Source organism: Chrysemys picta, chromosome 2 (assembly GCF_011386835.1).
Source record: "Chrysemys picta bellii isolate R12L10 chromosome 2, ASM1138683v2, whole genome shotgun sequence".
Taxonomy (NCBI): domain Eukaryota; kingdom Metazoa; phylum Chordata; order Testudines; family Emydidae; genus Chrysemys; species Chrysemys picta.
In genome coordinates, this window is record NC_088792.1 from 234,934,928 (window position 1) to 234,952,075 (window position 17,148).

The following is a 17,148-nucleotide window of genomic DNA, read 5'->3' on the forward strand; positions in this document are numbered from 1 at the left end:
TAATGATGCTAATCGCTGTAAGTTTCTGAGCAAAAATTCCAGAATCCTGAGCAGATTTGGGCTAACGTGTGTATGCTTCTCTGCAAGCAACCTGCTACTGAATACACTAGTAAACATCCCAGACACCAGATTCAAATCATGGGCTATATCCTGGCTGCCTCCTTCCCGGAAGCACACATCAGGGGTGTAGTCACATATTCATGATCGTATGCTCTTTGTTGTGACAGTGGCAACTATGCACCACCTTGCACAGATTATTCCAGTGAGGAGAACAAATAATCTATATGGTTTGACTGTGTGTGCTGTGTGCAGGGCCATGATGGCCAGAACGTGGATGCATATTAATATTGCTTTTGTAGCATTTGTGTGTGTCAACGCTGAAGCCAGTTAATAACTGGGCCAAAATTTGGCCCTTGTTTTTACTACTCTCTGTTACTAGAAAAGAGTTTAATTGTATATTCTACTTTGATGGGATGTTATGTGTTTCAAAATATTTATGTTTACCATGTTACAACTGAATGCAAGATGATATAGCCAAAATTTTTCACTTTGCAGACTAGTTTAATAATGGAAAATCCGATTGAGGCTGTATAAAAATACATCAGAATTTATAGTCGTTATCGGATTACTACTAACATAGCACTACTGTAAAATTTAGCCTTCTGTTACTTTGTATATTGAATATAAAAACACACATCCCTTGATTCTTGAATCTAGTTTTACTGCTATGCCATTCACCAGTTACACATACAGTAGCGACAGGAATTGTCAAATAATATTGCAGGATTTACCTCACACCTTTCAACAACTCAGTTTATAACAAAGGGCCAAAATGCCATTACAGAGATATTACACCTACTAACCATGGCCCTGATTCTGCATAAATGTGTATGTGCTTAACTTCAAGCACATGAGTAAGTCTCATTGCCTTCGTTGGACTACTCATGGGCTTAAAGTTAAGTATGTTTGTTTGCAAGAACATGGCCTGTGCTGTTATTAGGTCACAATTATTCAGAGGAAGATACCCCTTATACTAGTTGTCAATGGTTCTGACTAACCATAATGCATTAAACTGCTGTTTGAAAATAAGGTAGCTTTATGATAACCAGACACTGAATGGAGCAAAAAAAAAAAAAAAGTCAGCTCCGCAAAGAGACTTTCACACACTACAGCTTAGCTGTTCACAGTTTGAAGCACAAATTCTGTCTGGCCAAACACTTTCTTTCTTGCACATTTATTAGCTTAAAAAATAATGTGAACTACAAAAAAAAAAGTCATGTGTGACACTGGAGTTCATGTTTCAAACCAAAAAAAAAAAAAAAATACACTGATTCAAAGTATCAGCAGGAGTCTCAGAATGCTAGACAGAAATAAACTGGCTAATAAAATGCCATTATGTTCAGCAATGCACAAATCTTTAGGATTGACACGCCACCAGGGCCATTCTGTTAGAACAAAAGATGGTGTTTCTTTAAAATTTGCCCTTAAATTCAAATTCTGCCCTCAACTATTCTAAATTTACATCATTGTAACTCTGATGATTTCAGACAGGTTACTCCAGATTTCTGTTGGCGAACAGAGAAAATGGTAAAGAATTTTGATTCATATGACAGTCTTACAACATATTTTCCTTCCATTTAACTTTTTGTTGAATCGTTTATTTTTGCCACATTTCTCCTTACTATTTTATTTATGTTAACTGTATACTCTTAGTAATTGGATTTGCTATTTTAAGCAGTAAGAGAGTTTAAAAAAAAATAGTGCTCATACTTTGGTCCACTTCTGTTCCAATGACAAATAGTGTTGGGAAGCTACACAATAATTAATCTGGTTTACATATGTACACTGATGAATTCAAATCATTTGTGACCCAAGCTCAGACTCAGGAGTTTCTACCATGTATTAGTCTAGCAAATAAGGTGTGAATCTTTTAATTCTCCTTAAGCCCCCTTCCCCCTGCCCCACACCTTTTGCCCCAATGTTAGAATTAACCACATCTGATAGGGAATGGCACATAAAATATCAAGTTAAAACATTGCTTACTGGTCTTAGTAGCTACCTTACAATTTGACAGAGAGCAGAGTGGAGGGGGCATACAGTGCAAACAAAATAAGGAGGGTAAAAAGACCCAAAACATGAAAAACAATTACAAAATGATGGAGTATAAATGCAAAAAGCAAGACCCAGATGAAAATATTTTTCTCAGTCCCAGATGAAAAAATAAGACATAAAAATAAAAAGAAAAATCAAAAAAAGCATTGAATCAAACTGTTTCCTGCAACGCTGGAGTTCCTTGATGTAGTGGGGTTACTAAATATAGTATTTTACTAATCTCAGCAGGGAGCTGGCTAACTGCATGCCTGTCAGATGTTTCTAATGGTCACCCCCTGTGGAACAAATCTAAGGAGAGCATGAAAAACACCCACATTTAAGAAAGACCCCTTGCTAGATCATTAAGGAAAGATAAAGGCCTGTACATTCATATGTGATATATAACACAATCATTATGTCAAGAAAACATATGTTTGATTAGTATGCTTCAGGTTCATTAATCGCTGTGTCCACTTCACAGCAGTGGGCAAAGTTTCCATTGTAGCTACTGCATGGAAGAGTAAAGATACTCAGTAGCTAAAAGACTGACAGTTCAGCACTAAATCTTGGGATATTCATAACATGCTCCCTGCTTGTACAGCCAGCATACCAGCTGTATTATAGGCTTAAATCTTAATTAAAACACCTCCTGTCCCGATTTTTCACATATGCTATCTGGTCATCCTCGTCATAGGTTACCAGAACAGGTTTTTATATTGCTGGTTATAGTGGAGTGGACACTTAAGTTGCTGTATATAAAAACTTTTGTACATAGTGAACTGCAGTAGGTAAAGATGGAAAAAACTTATTAGATCAGGACATAATTCCCCCAAAGAGGACATATCAGATATTTATTAAACTAATTCTGCACTTGATCTTAGTCAAAAAGGCTTGTGCTTCATTTATTTATATACCCTCCAAACATAAGTCTCTTGTTCTCAGTGATGGCTGTGATTTTAAAAGCTCATGCATACATCCATTGTGCTCAGTCAAGTGAGAAAGGCCTAGCCATTGACCTTTCCTGTCTTGTCATTGTAGTCACTGTGATGCTCAGTTCCATCTGAGAGGAAAGTAGGGCTTCAGCCACTGTAGTTGCATGGATCACAATGCAGCAAAATGTGTACAGTAACTTAATTTATCTTCCCTCTAACACTAGATAATATGTGCTGGGAATTAAGGTGTCGGAATGGCATGCCTAAGTTTCACATGTAAAAGAAGCAACAATGTTTTCAGTCGATGCCATTCGTGACTGCAAGAACAACTCTGTGCCTGAACAAGAGAGCCAGCATTCATTTCCTACAAATCTAGTTACGGAGGGATATATTTATCTGTGAAGAAAATACTTTTATTGTACAAAGTTAAAAATTTTAAATATATCACCCACAAAACACTACAACCAACCAACCTGAAAAAAACAAACACATGAATTACTCAGACATGAAACATTGTAAAACACTATAGAGCAATGTAAGTCATACCTGACACAGTTCTAATACAAATGTCTCAGCCGCCTCTGATTCACTAACACATAATTATTCAGAAAACAACTAATATATTCTTGGAGAGAAAAGCCAAATTCAATTTATATTTCAAACAGTCAAAGTAAATATGAAAATGGTGCCAAATTTGTATAAAAAATTCCTGTGATCTTCTGTTTTCCTCATATGTACTGGGAAAAATGCGGGGTTTGTGCCTTGCTAATGAAGTATACAAGGAAAAGGTTTGCTTTAGAAAGTTTGTGGAGGAACAAGTGACTGATGTAACTGTTTCTAATAATTGAGGAATTAAGGCAGGTTTGGAGAAAAACATTCATATTTTAAATAACATTTTGGCTTCAACAGAAATATGTATTCACCTGCTCCTAATTCTCTTCTTGGTTATGAAGACTGTTAAGTGAAGATGGAAACTTATAAGCTGTCTATGTAGTGCAAGTGAAAGCATATATTGGAGGTTACTATCTTGATGAGCAAGGGGAGTTAATCAGTGTGAAATTGCAAGCAGAAAAACAGCTCCCAGAATTTGCTGAAAATCTGGTGATAAGCCATTGTGACAGGGCAAGGCTAGATGGCTATAGTAAAGTAATGGGAGACAGATATATTAGCCATAGGCTAAACAAATCCCTGTTACCAGGATAAGCAAATGGCAGCTGCTCCAGGTCAATTAAGACACCTGGGGCCAATTAAGATCTTTCCAGAAGGCAGGGAGGACAGCTACGTTGATTGGGACACCTGAAGCCAATCAGGGGCTGGCTGAAACTAGTTAAAAGCCTCCCAGTTAGTCAGGTGGGCATGTGTGTCAGGAGCTGAAGGAGGAAGCTGTGCTGTTGGAGAGACTGAGCAGTACAAACCATATCAGGCACAAGGAAGGAATCCTTGAGGTAAGGGTGAAGTGGATCTTGAGGAAGGGGGGGCTGCTGTGGGGAAGTGGCCCAGGGAATTGTATGCGTCTTGTTTCTAAAAAGTCAGCTACTGAAGCTGATACTATTAGGGTCCCTGGGCTGGAGCCTGGAGTAGAGGGTAGGCCTGGGCTCCCACCCCCCCGTGAGATTGGGAGACAACAGAGACTGTGCAAGGGAGGGTAGCTTCTCCTCCCCTCCCTTGCTGGCTTATGATGAAAATGGCTCAGTAAGCTGTGACCCTTGCTTCTAGAGAGAGAGGCGCTATGTGGAGTGTCACAGAGAGCCTCTGAGGCTAGCAAAATCTGCCAGGAAACACGGGACCTATGGAGACAAGGACAGAGCTTTGTCGCACTATCCATTCTACTGTGGAGTAATTTAGGTATGCAACATTGTACATACAAAAAACCCCACCTCGTTATTTTCTTTCACAGAAGGCACATACATTTCACTTCTAAAAATAATGCTGTTTCTTTGTGCTCCCAATTTTTAAAATGACCAGACTTCTAATTGTGAGCTAAAATTCACTGTCTGGAAGTCTAGCCTCCTGTCCGCAATGAGGAATGTGGATTTTAATGGCAGGTTTTAGTCTTATTTCTTCCTCCCCTGCATTTCTTGTTAAGGGTTTTGGTTTGAGAGTCTAAGTTATGATAGTATGGTTATAACTAAATCCCACCCTACTAAAGACTCAGCATCATACTTTTTTATATTTTTGCTAGCTGAGACTTCAAGAATTTCAAAAAGTTTTGGCTTCACTCCAGTGCAAGGCTTGTATCTAACTTACCAAGTCACATTAGAATTTACTCTAAAAGAACTTGGCAGGGAGCAGAGCCTGGCTTGTTTAGTACTGACTACAATATTTGGAGAGATCATGACAGTTTTACAACTTTTTTTCCCCACACAAGTGTGTTGGTTATGAGAATGTAACTTGCATTTCTTCATGCACAAAGTTACATGCAGGCATTTGGAGAAGAATTTCAGTTACCCTTTTCAAGATACTAACGAACGCAAAAATATTTTATTCAGTGCACCAGTCCTGAATTAATTTGCACAGTTCCTCTCCACCTGTCATCCTTCCTCACTAACTTGAAACAAGAAGACTCCATTAAGTGTTTTCTGAGGACAGAAACAGCAAGGCATTAAATGCTTTTAAATACTGGGCTTTCTTCCTTCTGAGGGTGAGAGATAGTGATGGGCAGGGTAGTAGAAAGGTACTGCAGACATTTGGATGCGGGGAACATAAAGACTTTGGCTTGGCACCTAGTGAAACTGCAGAGTTCATATTAGCAAACCTACACATGGTTAGAAATTAAAGATCAGTGACAAACTATCAGGAAGAGATGAAGGCTGATAGGTGCTAGGAAACTTGGGATAATGAAGACTCTGTCAAGTGATTCTATAGGATTTAAGTTCTCAGTGAAGAGATGGGACTTTTATGAGATAATGGAAGCATGTGGTTAAGACTTCAGAGGTAGTTTTTTGGATTAAGGGCTGTTGTTGTTGTTAGCCCTGTGGAGCATGGTGTTGTTTAAACGTACAGGAAGATGCATCCCCTGCGCCAAACTGCCAGATTCTAACACCCTTATTCATGATGAGCAATATCTTACTCATTCTATAAATAGTTCCACTGAAACCAATGGGACTATTAGAGTAATGTGCTAGTAAATATCACCGTGGCAAGAGTATCACAAGCTGATTCAAAGAGCTTACAATCTGACACCACAAGGTGGATATTTGTACCTGCCCGCCAACAGCAAGTTCCAGAATCAGGACCAAATTAAAGACCAGATGTATCAAGAAAATGTAGCACAAAGGAGGGAGACATGGAAGGAGAATGTGGCGGGGAAACCATAATAAGAATACAAGTCTCTAATGACCTCTTACAAGCCAAAGCTCAGAACCAGTACTCCAGCCTCATCCTCCTTGACATGTCAGCTGCCTTAGTCACAGTCAACCATGCTAGTCTTGAAATCTTGTGCTCTCCTGGTTCTCTTCCTAATTGCTCCTTCCTCATTGGATGAGGAGGATCCTCCTCATCCAATTTTCTGTGGGGGTTCCACTAACTCTATCCTTAATCTATTTCTCCTCTCCTGCTACAACTTATCTCTGAGCAATCTCATCCAAAAACACAAATTCCATTACCCTCTCGCAGATTTACCTCTTTACTCCAGTCTTCTCCTTCTTTGAATTAATATCTCTGCCTGTCTCCCTCACATATACTAGTGGATGTCTAGCCATCAGCGCAAGCTTAACAAGCTAAAAGAGAACTCCTAATCTTCCTCCCCAAGCTCTTCCCACTGTTTTAACCATGTTACCCCTCCTGAATCCCTCCCTTTGAGACCACCTTCTCTACTGCATCAAACATAAGCTGCTTCTCTTCACTTTCCAGACCCTTCACAGCCTATCTCCACTCTACCGATCATGTCTCAGTCACTATCAAGATGTTGACTCTCATCTCTGTCCAGCCCATAATACCAGCCTTCATCACCCACTTGTTAAATTTTCTAACAAGCTCCCTCATTAGCCACCTTCTAAACCCTCCTCAAACACTCTTTTGCTGTAATGCCTACAAAACACTTGACAACAACCACGTGTCTGGTGTGCTGAGACCACAGTCTACCATGCTGATCAACACTGTCTTATTGTTTCCTTGTACTCCCCGATCAGTCTGTCTCCATCCATCTGTTGTCTCTTGTCTTATACTTAGCTTGTAAGCTCTTTGTGGTTCCTGATCCTTGACTGGAGCTCATAGGCACTATGGTAATAAAAATCACAACATATGTTTACCAGTGAGGTATGCCCATAGTAAGTCTATGTATCAATAAGCTTATATATTAGTGTGTGTGTATAAGAAAATATCAGCAACCTCCACTGGCCCTCTGCCACTGTTCATCATTAATATTAATGTCTGACATGTCTGAGGAACACTTTTAGTATGAATTTGAATCAGTGGCTCACAGCGTCTCTGATAAAGTGTTGTTCTCAGTTAGGCCCTAACCCCACAACTAATAGCAGTCAGGGGGACTGCTATGTTTGTACAGGTCTCCACCGATTTCAATGGGGCTCCTTGCAGGCACAGCAGTCTACCCACATGATGTAGGATTGGAGCCTTAAATATTTTTTGCCTCTGGTATGGATGAAATAAACTTATTTAGATTGGGTCACTTTAGAGAGCCTTGGAAAAAAAATTTCAATAATTTTATCCTAATTATGGTTTGACCACTCTGGAGGCAAGACCTTTTTCAAAATAGATTCTTGAAAGCTGTTTGTTAACACAGTCTTCCAATGCATTTTACATTAATGATGCCAGGAAGCCTGGGATTAAAATTTCCACAACCTCCTTTCCTTTATGTATTTATGCTTTTCCACTCAAACTGGCTAAGAGACTTTTGCATTGTTCCAGTACTGGAACATTTGCTCGGGGTCTAGTTTCCAGGCCAACAATAGCTACAAATGTTTCTGCAGTTGAAGGATTGGAGTCCAGAACCATATCATTTGGTTTTATGTTCTAGATTTGGTCATTTGGTTCCATTCCCCATGATCAGCATCAGCCAGACTTTCCCCAAGAAATAATTCTTTAGGACTTCTCCCCTTTCTATGGAAACTTTGAATATATGTGCTATTATAATAATTAACAACTAAAGCTACAATGAAAGTTACATCCAGATTTCTGTTATAACCTCCTGTTTTCATATTTTCGTAACTTTTCCCAACCTTTTTTTTTTTTTTTTTCAGGCTAAAACTTTGCAAGTTTGTCTCAGCTGAAAGGCGCTGCTTTTTTTTTTTTAATAAAGGAAACTGAGAAAAATCTACCAACCATTTTTGATCATTCTCTGGGGAGAATGGAATTTTTTTTTTCAGTTTACCACCACCAGCCCCCCCCCCCCAATCAAATGACCATTGGATCACAACAACTGAAATTCAAATTCCTTCAAACTTGGTGTTTGGTTAGACCTCCTTGAAGAAATATCTCTCACCCATCACTTCATTCTGCTTCTTGAGAGCTTTGGACTACTTGCTGGAGGAAGTGGTAAAGCAGCAGTGGAGAAACATGTTATGGTGGGGTAAGGAGGACAGAAAACAGCTGTGGTAAGTGTCTTCCTCCCTTCCAGCAGGTTGGAGGAAGAATGAGATGTCTCCTCTTACACAGCAGCAAGGAGGAAGAAAGGCTTTTTTCCCAACAGATGGGTGCAAGTAAGAAAGAGTAAAGCCTTCCTGCTCCCAGCAGTTAGGAAAAAGGAATGGAAATATAGGCAAGAGAGTGATGAAGCTCCCATGCCCTCTCTTCCAGAAGCTGCAGATGGAAGGGATGGGAACTCTCTATTTGTAAGCCAAGGTGATATGCAGGTGTGTGGCATGCATTCTGTAAGCTACCCGGAACAAACACTGTGACAGGAAATACCCTATGATCTCCTGCCTGGAAGCCAGGGGGCCTTCTTCTGAATGTGCTGCCCCTGAGCCCAGTCTGATGGGCACCCCATCTTCTACCCCAGTTGACATTACTGCTCTGTCCACTCTTCCTATGCAGCAAGAACATCCTTTCTTCAGCATGCTACCCTACTTCAGTTCAGCAGCATAAGAACCATTCTGTTAATTTTCGCTCTTACAGCTGTTTGAATTTGGGGTAATTGGAAGATGCTCAGTAATTTTCGTGGTTGTTTTTATCCCTAATCTAACGAGTACACCCAGTACACAACTGTATGTCTGAAAGCTAACCCAGAGAACTTTGTTTTTCAGTGTTCAAATGTCTGGTAAATATCTCACTGGAGCCTACTTCCTATTTACCACTGCTACATTATTGTGAGTTTAAGGATAACTTCAAAATGTAGTAGTAGTGGCCAGATCCTTAACTGCTGTAAATTGGTATAACTCCATTGACTTCAACAAAGCTATGATTATTTGCACCAGCTAAAGCTCTGGTCCTAGGTTTTCAGCTAGAAGCTGATGTGAATGAGAGGTTGTAGGATACCCTGCTAAGACTGGTGAAATCTCAAAGAAACAATTGCTCTTGGAGGGAGAAGAAAGTTGCACCCTGTTAGTTCATCCTTCTTTAACAATGCATAGCTTACCACTGACTTTAACCTCAGAAGAAAGAATATATCCCATCTACCAAACAGGGGATAGGTGCAGCTTAGAGCGCTAGTGAGGTAAAAGCAGCACCAGAGTTAAGTTAGGAGGAAGGAAACAGCTAATGCTAAGATTCCCAGGGAGCTCTGCCAAACTAAAAAGGCAAATTACACTGGGTCACTTATATAAGAAATACTGAAAAGAATGTTGCACCCATCCAGCTAAGTGCTTTGAAATTTAACAGAGACATTTCTTGACTCAAACTGCATTTGGAAAGAATTTTTGAATAAAAATGGATATTTCTGATCCTTCAGCTGGTGATCAGATTTTGCTGAAAATGCTGTCACTAGTCAGACAAGCAGTAAGCACACCAAGTGTCAGACACACAAAGAAATCAGTTGATTAGTTTTAACATTTAAGTTCTTTTCTTCGGGCTCAGTGCTGAAACCTGACTCAGTCTATATGCAATGAGAACTCCCAGTGAAGCCAAATCTTATTGGTATTCAAGTCACTGGAAGGTTTGCCTATATAAGAACTTCAGGCTAGAGCCCTTCATTATTAAATAGTATAACAGCAGTAGAATTAGCTACCCATCTCTGACACTATTACTAAGTAGTGAGTTCAATGTTAAACAAACACAATTTTTAAAAGCAATTAAGTGACTTAGAAGCTTAAGTCCCATTTTCAAAAGTGAATAGGACCAGATTTTCAAAGATGTGGCTAGCTATCTAGTGATAGTTTGAAAAGCACCAAAGCAGGCTAGATGTTTAACTCCCAGGGAAATCAATAAGAGTTAGGAACTTAACCTACTTAGGTGCTTTTGAAATCCAACTAGGAGCCTATCTGCATCTTTAGGTGCCTAAATTCCTTTGAAACTCAACGAGACTTAGGCCTGGTCTACACTGGCGGTCTGGGGGGAGGAATCGATCTAAGTTACGCAACTTCAGCTATGTGAATAACGTAGCTGAAGTCGACGTACTTAGATCGACTTACCGTGGTGTCTTCACTGCAGTGAGTCGACTGCTGCCGCTCCTCCGTCGACTCCGCCTGCACTTCTCACAGAGCTGGAGTACAGGAGTCGATGGGAGAGCGCTCGGGGATAGACGCGATAAATTGACCCCCTACTGGATCGATTGCTGCCTGCCAATCCGGCGGGTAGTGTAGACATACCCGTAGGCTTCTAAGTGCCCAAGTCACTTTTGAAAATGGCACTTAGGTGCTTTTGAAGATTTTATCCATGGTCCCCATTCCAAGGCTCTTACAATTAGAGACCAATCTGAACTTCTAATCCAAACCATATATTTCAAATCCGATCCAATTCCTAGGTCCAGACAAGACTGGATTGATAGTCCAAACTTTGTGGCAATTTGGATATACTTTTTTATTTGTCAGTTCTGGTTGGGCATCTCTCTGCTTACATCCCAAGGCCATGATCCTTACACTAGTGCTGAACTTTGTGCACCAAGAGTAATCCTATTGACTTCAGAGAGTCCAATGGGACTTCTCATGGGAATGAAGTTAGGGTTAGGATTTGCACCTAAATCAGACACAGACAAATATCTAAGACACACACAATGCTACATTTTAGTGAGGTGAGGATCACTTGAAAAATGCCCAGCAATGCAATTTTTAAGTAAATAGTGTATAAAATGGAATCGTTAATAAACAAACGGAAGCGGGAAAATAGTTATACTGTGCAAGCACTGCAATCAGTGACAAATTCAAACAGAAGCTCCTATTAGAGAGCCCTGATAGTGAAAAGATGAATGTATCTAAGGCCCTGATCCTGAAATCACTGCATGCAGGTGCACTACTGAAGCCAATGGGGCCCCACACAGTTGCATCATTGTGTCCATACTCAGCAATTGCAGGATGGGGCCAAAAATTATGGTACCTTGAGCCCTATCATCCTTACTTCAGGAAACCTCCCATTAGATTAACTGATGGACTCTAACTCCAATGAGTGTTCTGCCTTAGTAAGAACTACAGGGTTAGACCATTAATGTGTAAACTGTTTCTTTAGAGATTTCAATTTCAACAAACTCTTTGAAATAATTTACTACACTTAAACTGTCAGCAAATTTGTTTTAACTTCTCTATTCCAGTTATAAAGCAGTGACTAAAAAGACAGTTATTTAAAAATAACTATTTTAACCAAAGCTTAATTTTCCTTTAAGCAATCGCTCAGCAATCATCTGCAAAATAATTAACTTGTAGATCATTTGCATACATATTTTATAAAATAAGTACTAAGAATGCTTTATTCAGACTTTGTAAAGGCTTATTTGTGAAGTATTTGGCTTCATTAAGAATGGTAATTTGAACTCTGCCATTCTTGGAAAGTATCCATGGATAGCATCTGTATTATGGTGTGAGAGAGCTGCTATCTACCATTTACAAATTTCTTTGGAATAAGAAGTCAAGAAAATTTAATACACTTTTTAAGCGCTTTTCCACATATTGGTCCTGATAGTTTTTAACTATTAATAGTTTGTAACACAACATGACTGATGTCATATACAATTGGTTCAGAAGAATTTAAATTAAATAACCACATAACAAAAGGTTCCCTCTTCAGCTAAAGAAGTTGAAAGAAATATCATAAAAAATTCAATAAGCAAATATTTGTTTACATTTACAATAATAAAACTTCAGACAAGTATTTATTTTAAAAAATACATTATAACAGAACAAAACATATATGTTGATCATGAAAGACAAAACTACTGTTATTGTGTGGACCAGAATGCACATAACATGCTAACAGTTCAAAAATCATTTCAGGGCATTCAGGAAACATGAAACAAACTACCTGTTTGTGAATGTACTATTTTTCTACTTGGTAAATATGCCTGAGAAAGTTAACCTGTAAAGAAATAGGCTTTTAAACTCTTAAACACAAAGAGCTTTCTACAGTGAAATGGTGAAGAGACCTGTGATATGCACCTGACAGGCCACTAAGCCATTTCCCACAGAGATTCTGTTCACTGCTCCACCTCAGTTCAGTGATCCAGCAGTGGCACAGAGTTTCACATCAATACCAAATTCATTCAACCAAGGCATTAAGAAAGCATGCTGATATGTTGTAAAATCACCAGTTTATATACAGAGGGTATGTGGAAATCAAAAAGATTCTCTACCAAAGTTAGTGTATTGTTGTGCAGTATTATGGACAAGAAAAATGTAATGATAAAGCAGGGATTATATGTCTGGCTCAAGTTAAGACCCTTTAAAAACTACAATTTCAACACAATCACCTAGAATCAAAGAATGAAAAATCAGGACAAACACAAATAATCATTTTACAGTAGCCACCTACTACAGCTAAGTAGGAATCAATATGTAGCTTGGGAAAATAGTACCATAAATTGTGCTTTAGGTATATGAAAATAAAATATTACTAGCAGACACAAGCAGTCTGACAAGATGTGAAAGGAAGCAGTGAAAACATCAGGGATTGAATTTCCTTTCATCAAGATTTGTCTGCTCCTACTGTATGCAGATGACAAATGGAACTCAGAAATACAAGATATTTAACTCTTATTAGTAATTTAACTCTACTGTAATTAGATTTTTGCCTTTTCTTGTATTAAAAGAAATAAAAACTAATTAATCAAAAGCTATATACTGAGGATTGTTCAGAATCGGAGTGCATGTTTTCTTCATTAAGAACAATGGGCCAGTTCCAGTTGGTGCAAATCGATGTAGCTCTGTTAAAGTCAATGGATCTATTCCAATTTATGGAACACAGTGTCTGACACTATGCCTCCAATTTTAGCGGTCCTGTTGAAATCATTACAAGCAACTGCATATTTCGTAAATTACATGGGCTTGGAAAAAAACAATCATGGGCATACAAAAATTCTAATAGAAACCTTTAATTTTCATAATTTAGTTAAGCAGATAATACATGATCATACTACATGAGCTAAATCATATGAAACAAAGTTATCAAACAAAACAAATTCATAAGTCTGAGGAGAAAAAAACCACGACAGTAAAACGATGGAATTTTAGCAGACAGCCAGTCCTACCCTCCAATGTTGAAACACATTAAAATATACTATTGCACATATGTATGTATTTTTCCGAGTGTGATCAGGAAGCAGCTTCCTTCCCCCTCTTTGTAGCACTGCACAAATGGCTAGGTGCATTACGGAGGCTTTTACTGGCCTATGAAGTATAAGGTATTGCCCACTGCTGGAGACAGGTTATAAGACTGGATGGACTAGGTAACTGATCCAGTATGGTAAATCCTATGTTATTCTTTCACTAGTACTGGCCATGGCATCAAGAGCACTCTATGCTGCTCTGACACCAGACATGCTGTTAAGTTACACCTTCCAATCAGTCTACTTGTAGCATGTGCAGAGAGGAAAGCAGAACACCAATTATAAGGAGTACCATAAGGGCCCCGATCCAGCGACGCCTTTAAACCAGTGCTTAACTTTATGTATGTGTAGTCTCACTGATATCAATGTCATTATTCACATGCTTAACATTAAGCACAAGCTTAAGTGCTTTGCTGTACCAGGTCCTAAGAGAAGAGCCAGTATCAGAACAAAAGGAGCGCACTGAGAGGAGGAGACGCACAAAGCAGTGCAAGGGAAGTGGAAAACATCTTTTAAGTTTATAATTGTTTAAGGAGGACAAATGGGGAGAAAGATGGGCTAAGGTTATATCTATACTGCAATCACGGGTTGTGACTACAACTCAAGCAGACATTCCTTAGCTAGCTAGCTTGGGTCCTGGAAAAATGAAACCCTGGCAGTGCACACTTCGGTGCAGGCTGTGCAAGCCCACCTGAAACCCTGGGTAATTACTCACACGGCTGGCCTGCACTGAAACACATACTGCCACAGCTTCACTGCTCCAGTTGTGAGAGCTAGCTAGATTAAAGCTGGCTTGGGTAGGTCTTCTTGAGCTACAATCACAGCTGCAACCCCATACTTGTGCTACAGACATACACAGAGGAGGAGAATGTATATTGTGTAAGGGGGAATCTCCTGGATCCAAAAACTTTCTTAGAGCCCCTGCTAATTTTACAAGATAAATGGCATGCGTGGTCATACTCTAGAGGGCAAGAGGGAAATCCTAGATGGCAATGCTATGATTCTGGCTGAAGAGCTTCATTTTCCTCCTCCCATACCTGAAAGCCTTGAATCCTTGCCAAATACTCCAGCTGTTTTGAAGGCTGCACTGCAGAACAGGGGGAAGCAGGAGATATTCCTTTTAGACCTATGGCTTCAGCAGTCGGGGATGTTCCATTCATAAGGAGTTCCCTGGCAATTGTAGCTGTACTATTAGTAGTAGCAGATATGCTGAAGAAAGAGCTAGAAGTCTGGCTCATTTCTTTGGATGACAAATAGCTTCCAGTAGTGCCAGGGGCTGCTTTGTTGCGGCTTGCTTCCATCTCTTGATAAACATCAGGTGAGAGATGGAGAATTCCCTTTGGTGCTGAAAATGAAAGCAAAGACCATTCTCATTACACTTGCAGTGAGTTAAAGATGGACAACTATACGATTGTCAGTTTAGATGCTTCCCACCTGAAAACAAACTGTATACTTATAAGCAATGGGTTGTTTGCAGTAGTAACTGCAAGTCAGAATGCATAATCTACCTGATTATAATCAAAACTGGTTTTAAATGGACATTAAAGGGAAGGATCTTTTTTTTTTTTTAAAATAGGTCCTAAACGTGACCTCTAAAACCATGCTTGAGATTTTGCATTAACAGACCATCTGGCATGCACAAATGAGGTACCTAGATGTCAGAACTAACAAGACATAGCCACACCTCAGAAAATGATAACACAATCTTTATTTTGTTGTAATCCTCTTCCTTCCTACATCATCTGTTGTCATCATTTGCTGTGCTAACATGCCTTATTTAGGCCGCATACCCTTCAGTTAAGGAAACTGTCTTCTTTTTTAAGCATTATGGACACCTGTGACACATTATATATTGTAAATAATAATATCTTCGTGACTTACACTTGAGAAGGTGTATTCTTTGCTCAATGTGAACGTATATCACCCACTTACACCATAGGAATTATGCTATGTATTAGAGACCCAAAGAATTTATTCACGTGCAATTATGGAAAATCCTTCAATATCTCTAATGACATGTAGTTAAGGATAATTGCTCTTGATAACTACATTTCAGAATTTTAAATAATCTTTTTAGACAATGAAGTCCCAATCCTGCATACACATGTGCACCTGAATAACTTGACACACTTGAGGAAATCAACTGAGATTCTCATGTGTGCAAGACTTTTCAGGATCAGGGTTTAAGTGAGGCAGTCTTACTATACAGTCAAGCTATGTTTTGAAAAATAAAGGATATCCATTTTGCAGATAGTTTAAAAGGTAATGATGAGCATGAAAATGTTTTATTAAATTACAACAAGCATATTGGAGCCTTCTGTTGGTAGCAGTAAGACTGCCTAAAATATGACATTTGTGACACCTGGCAGTAGAGAGTCCATTTTACAATGGTAAACCAGTTCGGCAACTAGTTTAGCAATGAGAAGAAAAATGCTATGGTTCAATGTTTATAGATTATTTTTCATTTGCAATGCATATGAAAGTCATTTTAAGATTGCAGGACAGTCTTAAAGCAGAATTGAAACTAGGTTTCTAGGATCTTATAATGGGTTTCCCTAATCTCAGTGGCACAAATGCTACTTTTTAAATCAGATGCCTGCTCCCTGGAGTAGATTCAGAAATACAAGGTATAATTAAAATCCTTAAATTCAAATACATGGTGAACATGCTTCCTTGTTGAAGTTTCAGACTGCTGTCTGAGCAAACTGGGTATAGGTGTGTCATGTAATTGCTTTACTCAAATTGCTTTTAACTCATTGTAAGCCTCATATGGTTAGACCACAATCCAATATTGCTGATTAATTCATGAAAATGTTTTAGTAAGTATTTGGTTATATTGTTAAAATGCAAATAATTTAGTGACTGCAGTGATTAATTTCACAACAGGAGATGTAATGTGTGGTTCAACTGTCTGACCTTGCAAACCATATTCACACAAGTATACAGACTCACACAAGCCCCACTAACAGAACTACTCGCATGCGTAAAATTAGGACTGGACCCCAAATTCTGGCTCTCCCTCTCCCCCCACTGAGCCACTACAAGAGCAAGTACGCTTATTAAGTTTGCAGATGATACCAAACTGGGAGGGTAGGGTTTGGAGGACAGGGTCATAATTCAAAATGATCTGGACAAATTGGAGAAATGGTCAGAGGTAAACAGGATGAAGTTTAACAAAGACAAATGCAAAGTGCTCCACTTAGGAAGGAACAATCAGTTTCACACATACAGAATGGGAAGAGACTGTCTAGGAAGGAGTACGGCAGAAAGGGATCTAGGGGTTACAGTGGACCACAAGCTAAATATGAGTCAACAGTGATGCTGTTACAAAAAAAAGCAAACGTGATTCTGGGATGTATTAACAGGTGTGTTGTGAGCAAGACACGAGAAGTCATTCTTCCGCTCTACTCTGCACTGGTTAGGCCTCAACTGGAGTATTGTGTCCAGTTCTGGGCACCGCATTTCAAGAAAGATGTGGAGAAA

The 17,148-nt window shown here is 39.1% G+C and overlaps 1 protein-coding gene and 1 long non-coding RNA gene across 31 annotated transcripts in view; one reads left to right on the plus strand and one right to left on the minus strand.

The window, feature by feature from the left end:
- STAU2 (staufen double-stranded RNA binding protein 2) overlaps positions 1-17,148 on the minus strand; it is a 226,220-nt gene that overhangs the window by 95,655 nt on the left and 113,417 nt on the right. For 28 of the 30 annotated variants that reach the window (XR_010598909.1, XR_010598908.1, XM_065585770.1 and 25 more), the window contains one exon: positions 14,703-15,010. Coding sequence is in view for 28 of the 30 variants with exons in the window: in XM_065585770.1 (XP_065441842.1) it covers positions 14,703-15,010 (308 nt within the window). In the remaining 2 variants the exon portion in view is untranslated. Of the gene's footprint in view, positions 1-13,415; positions 15,011-17,148 lie in introns of those variants that run through there. The other 2 variants (XM_065585767.1, XM_065585765.1) reach the window with 1 other exon arrangement.
- Positions 3,887-14,293, plus strand: LOC135981740 (uncharacterized). Its single transcript, XR_010598910.1, has 2 exons — positions 3,887-4,468; positions 8,222-14,293. It is a non-coding gene; the product is annotated as an uncharacterized LOC135981740 (long non-coding RNA).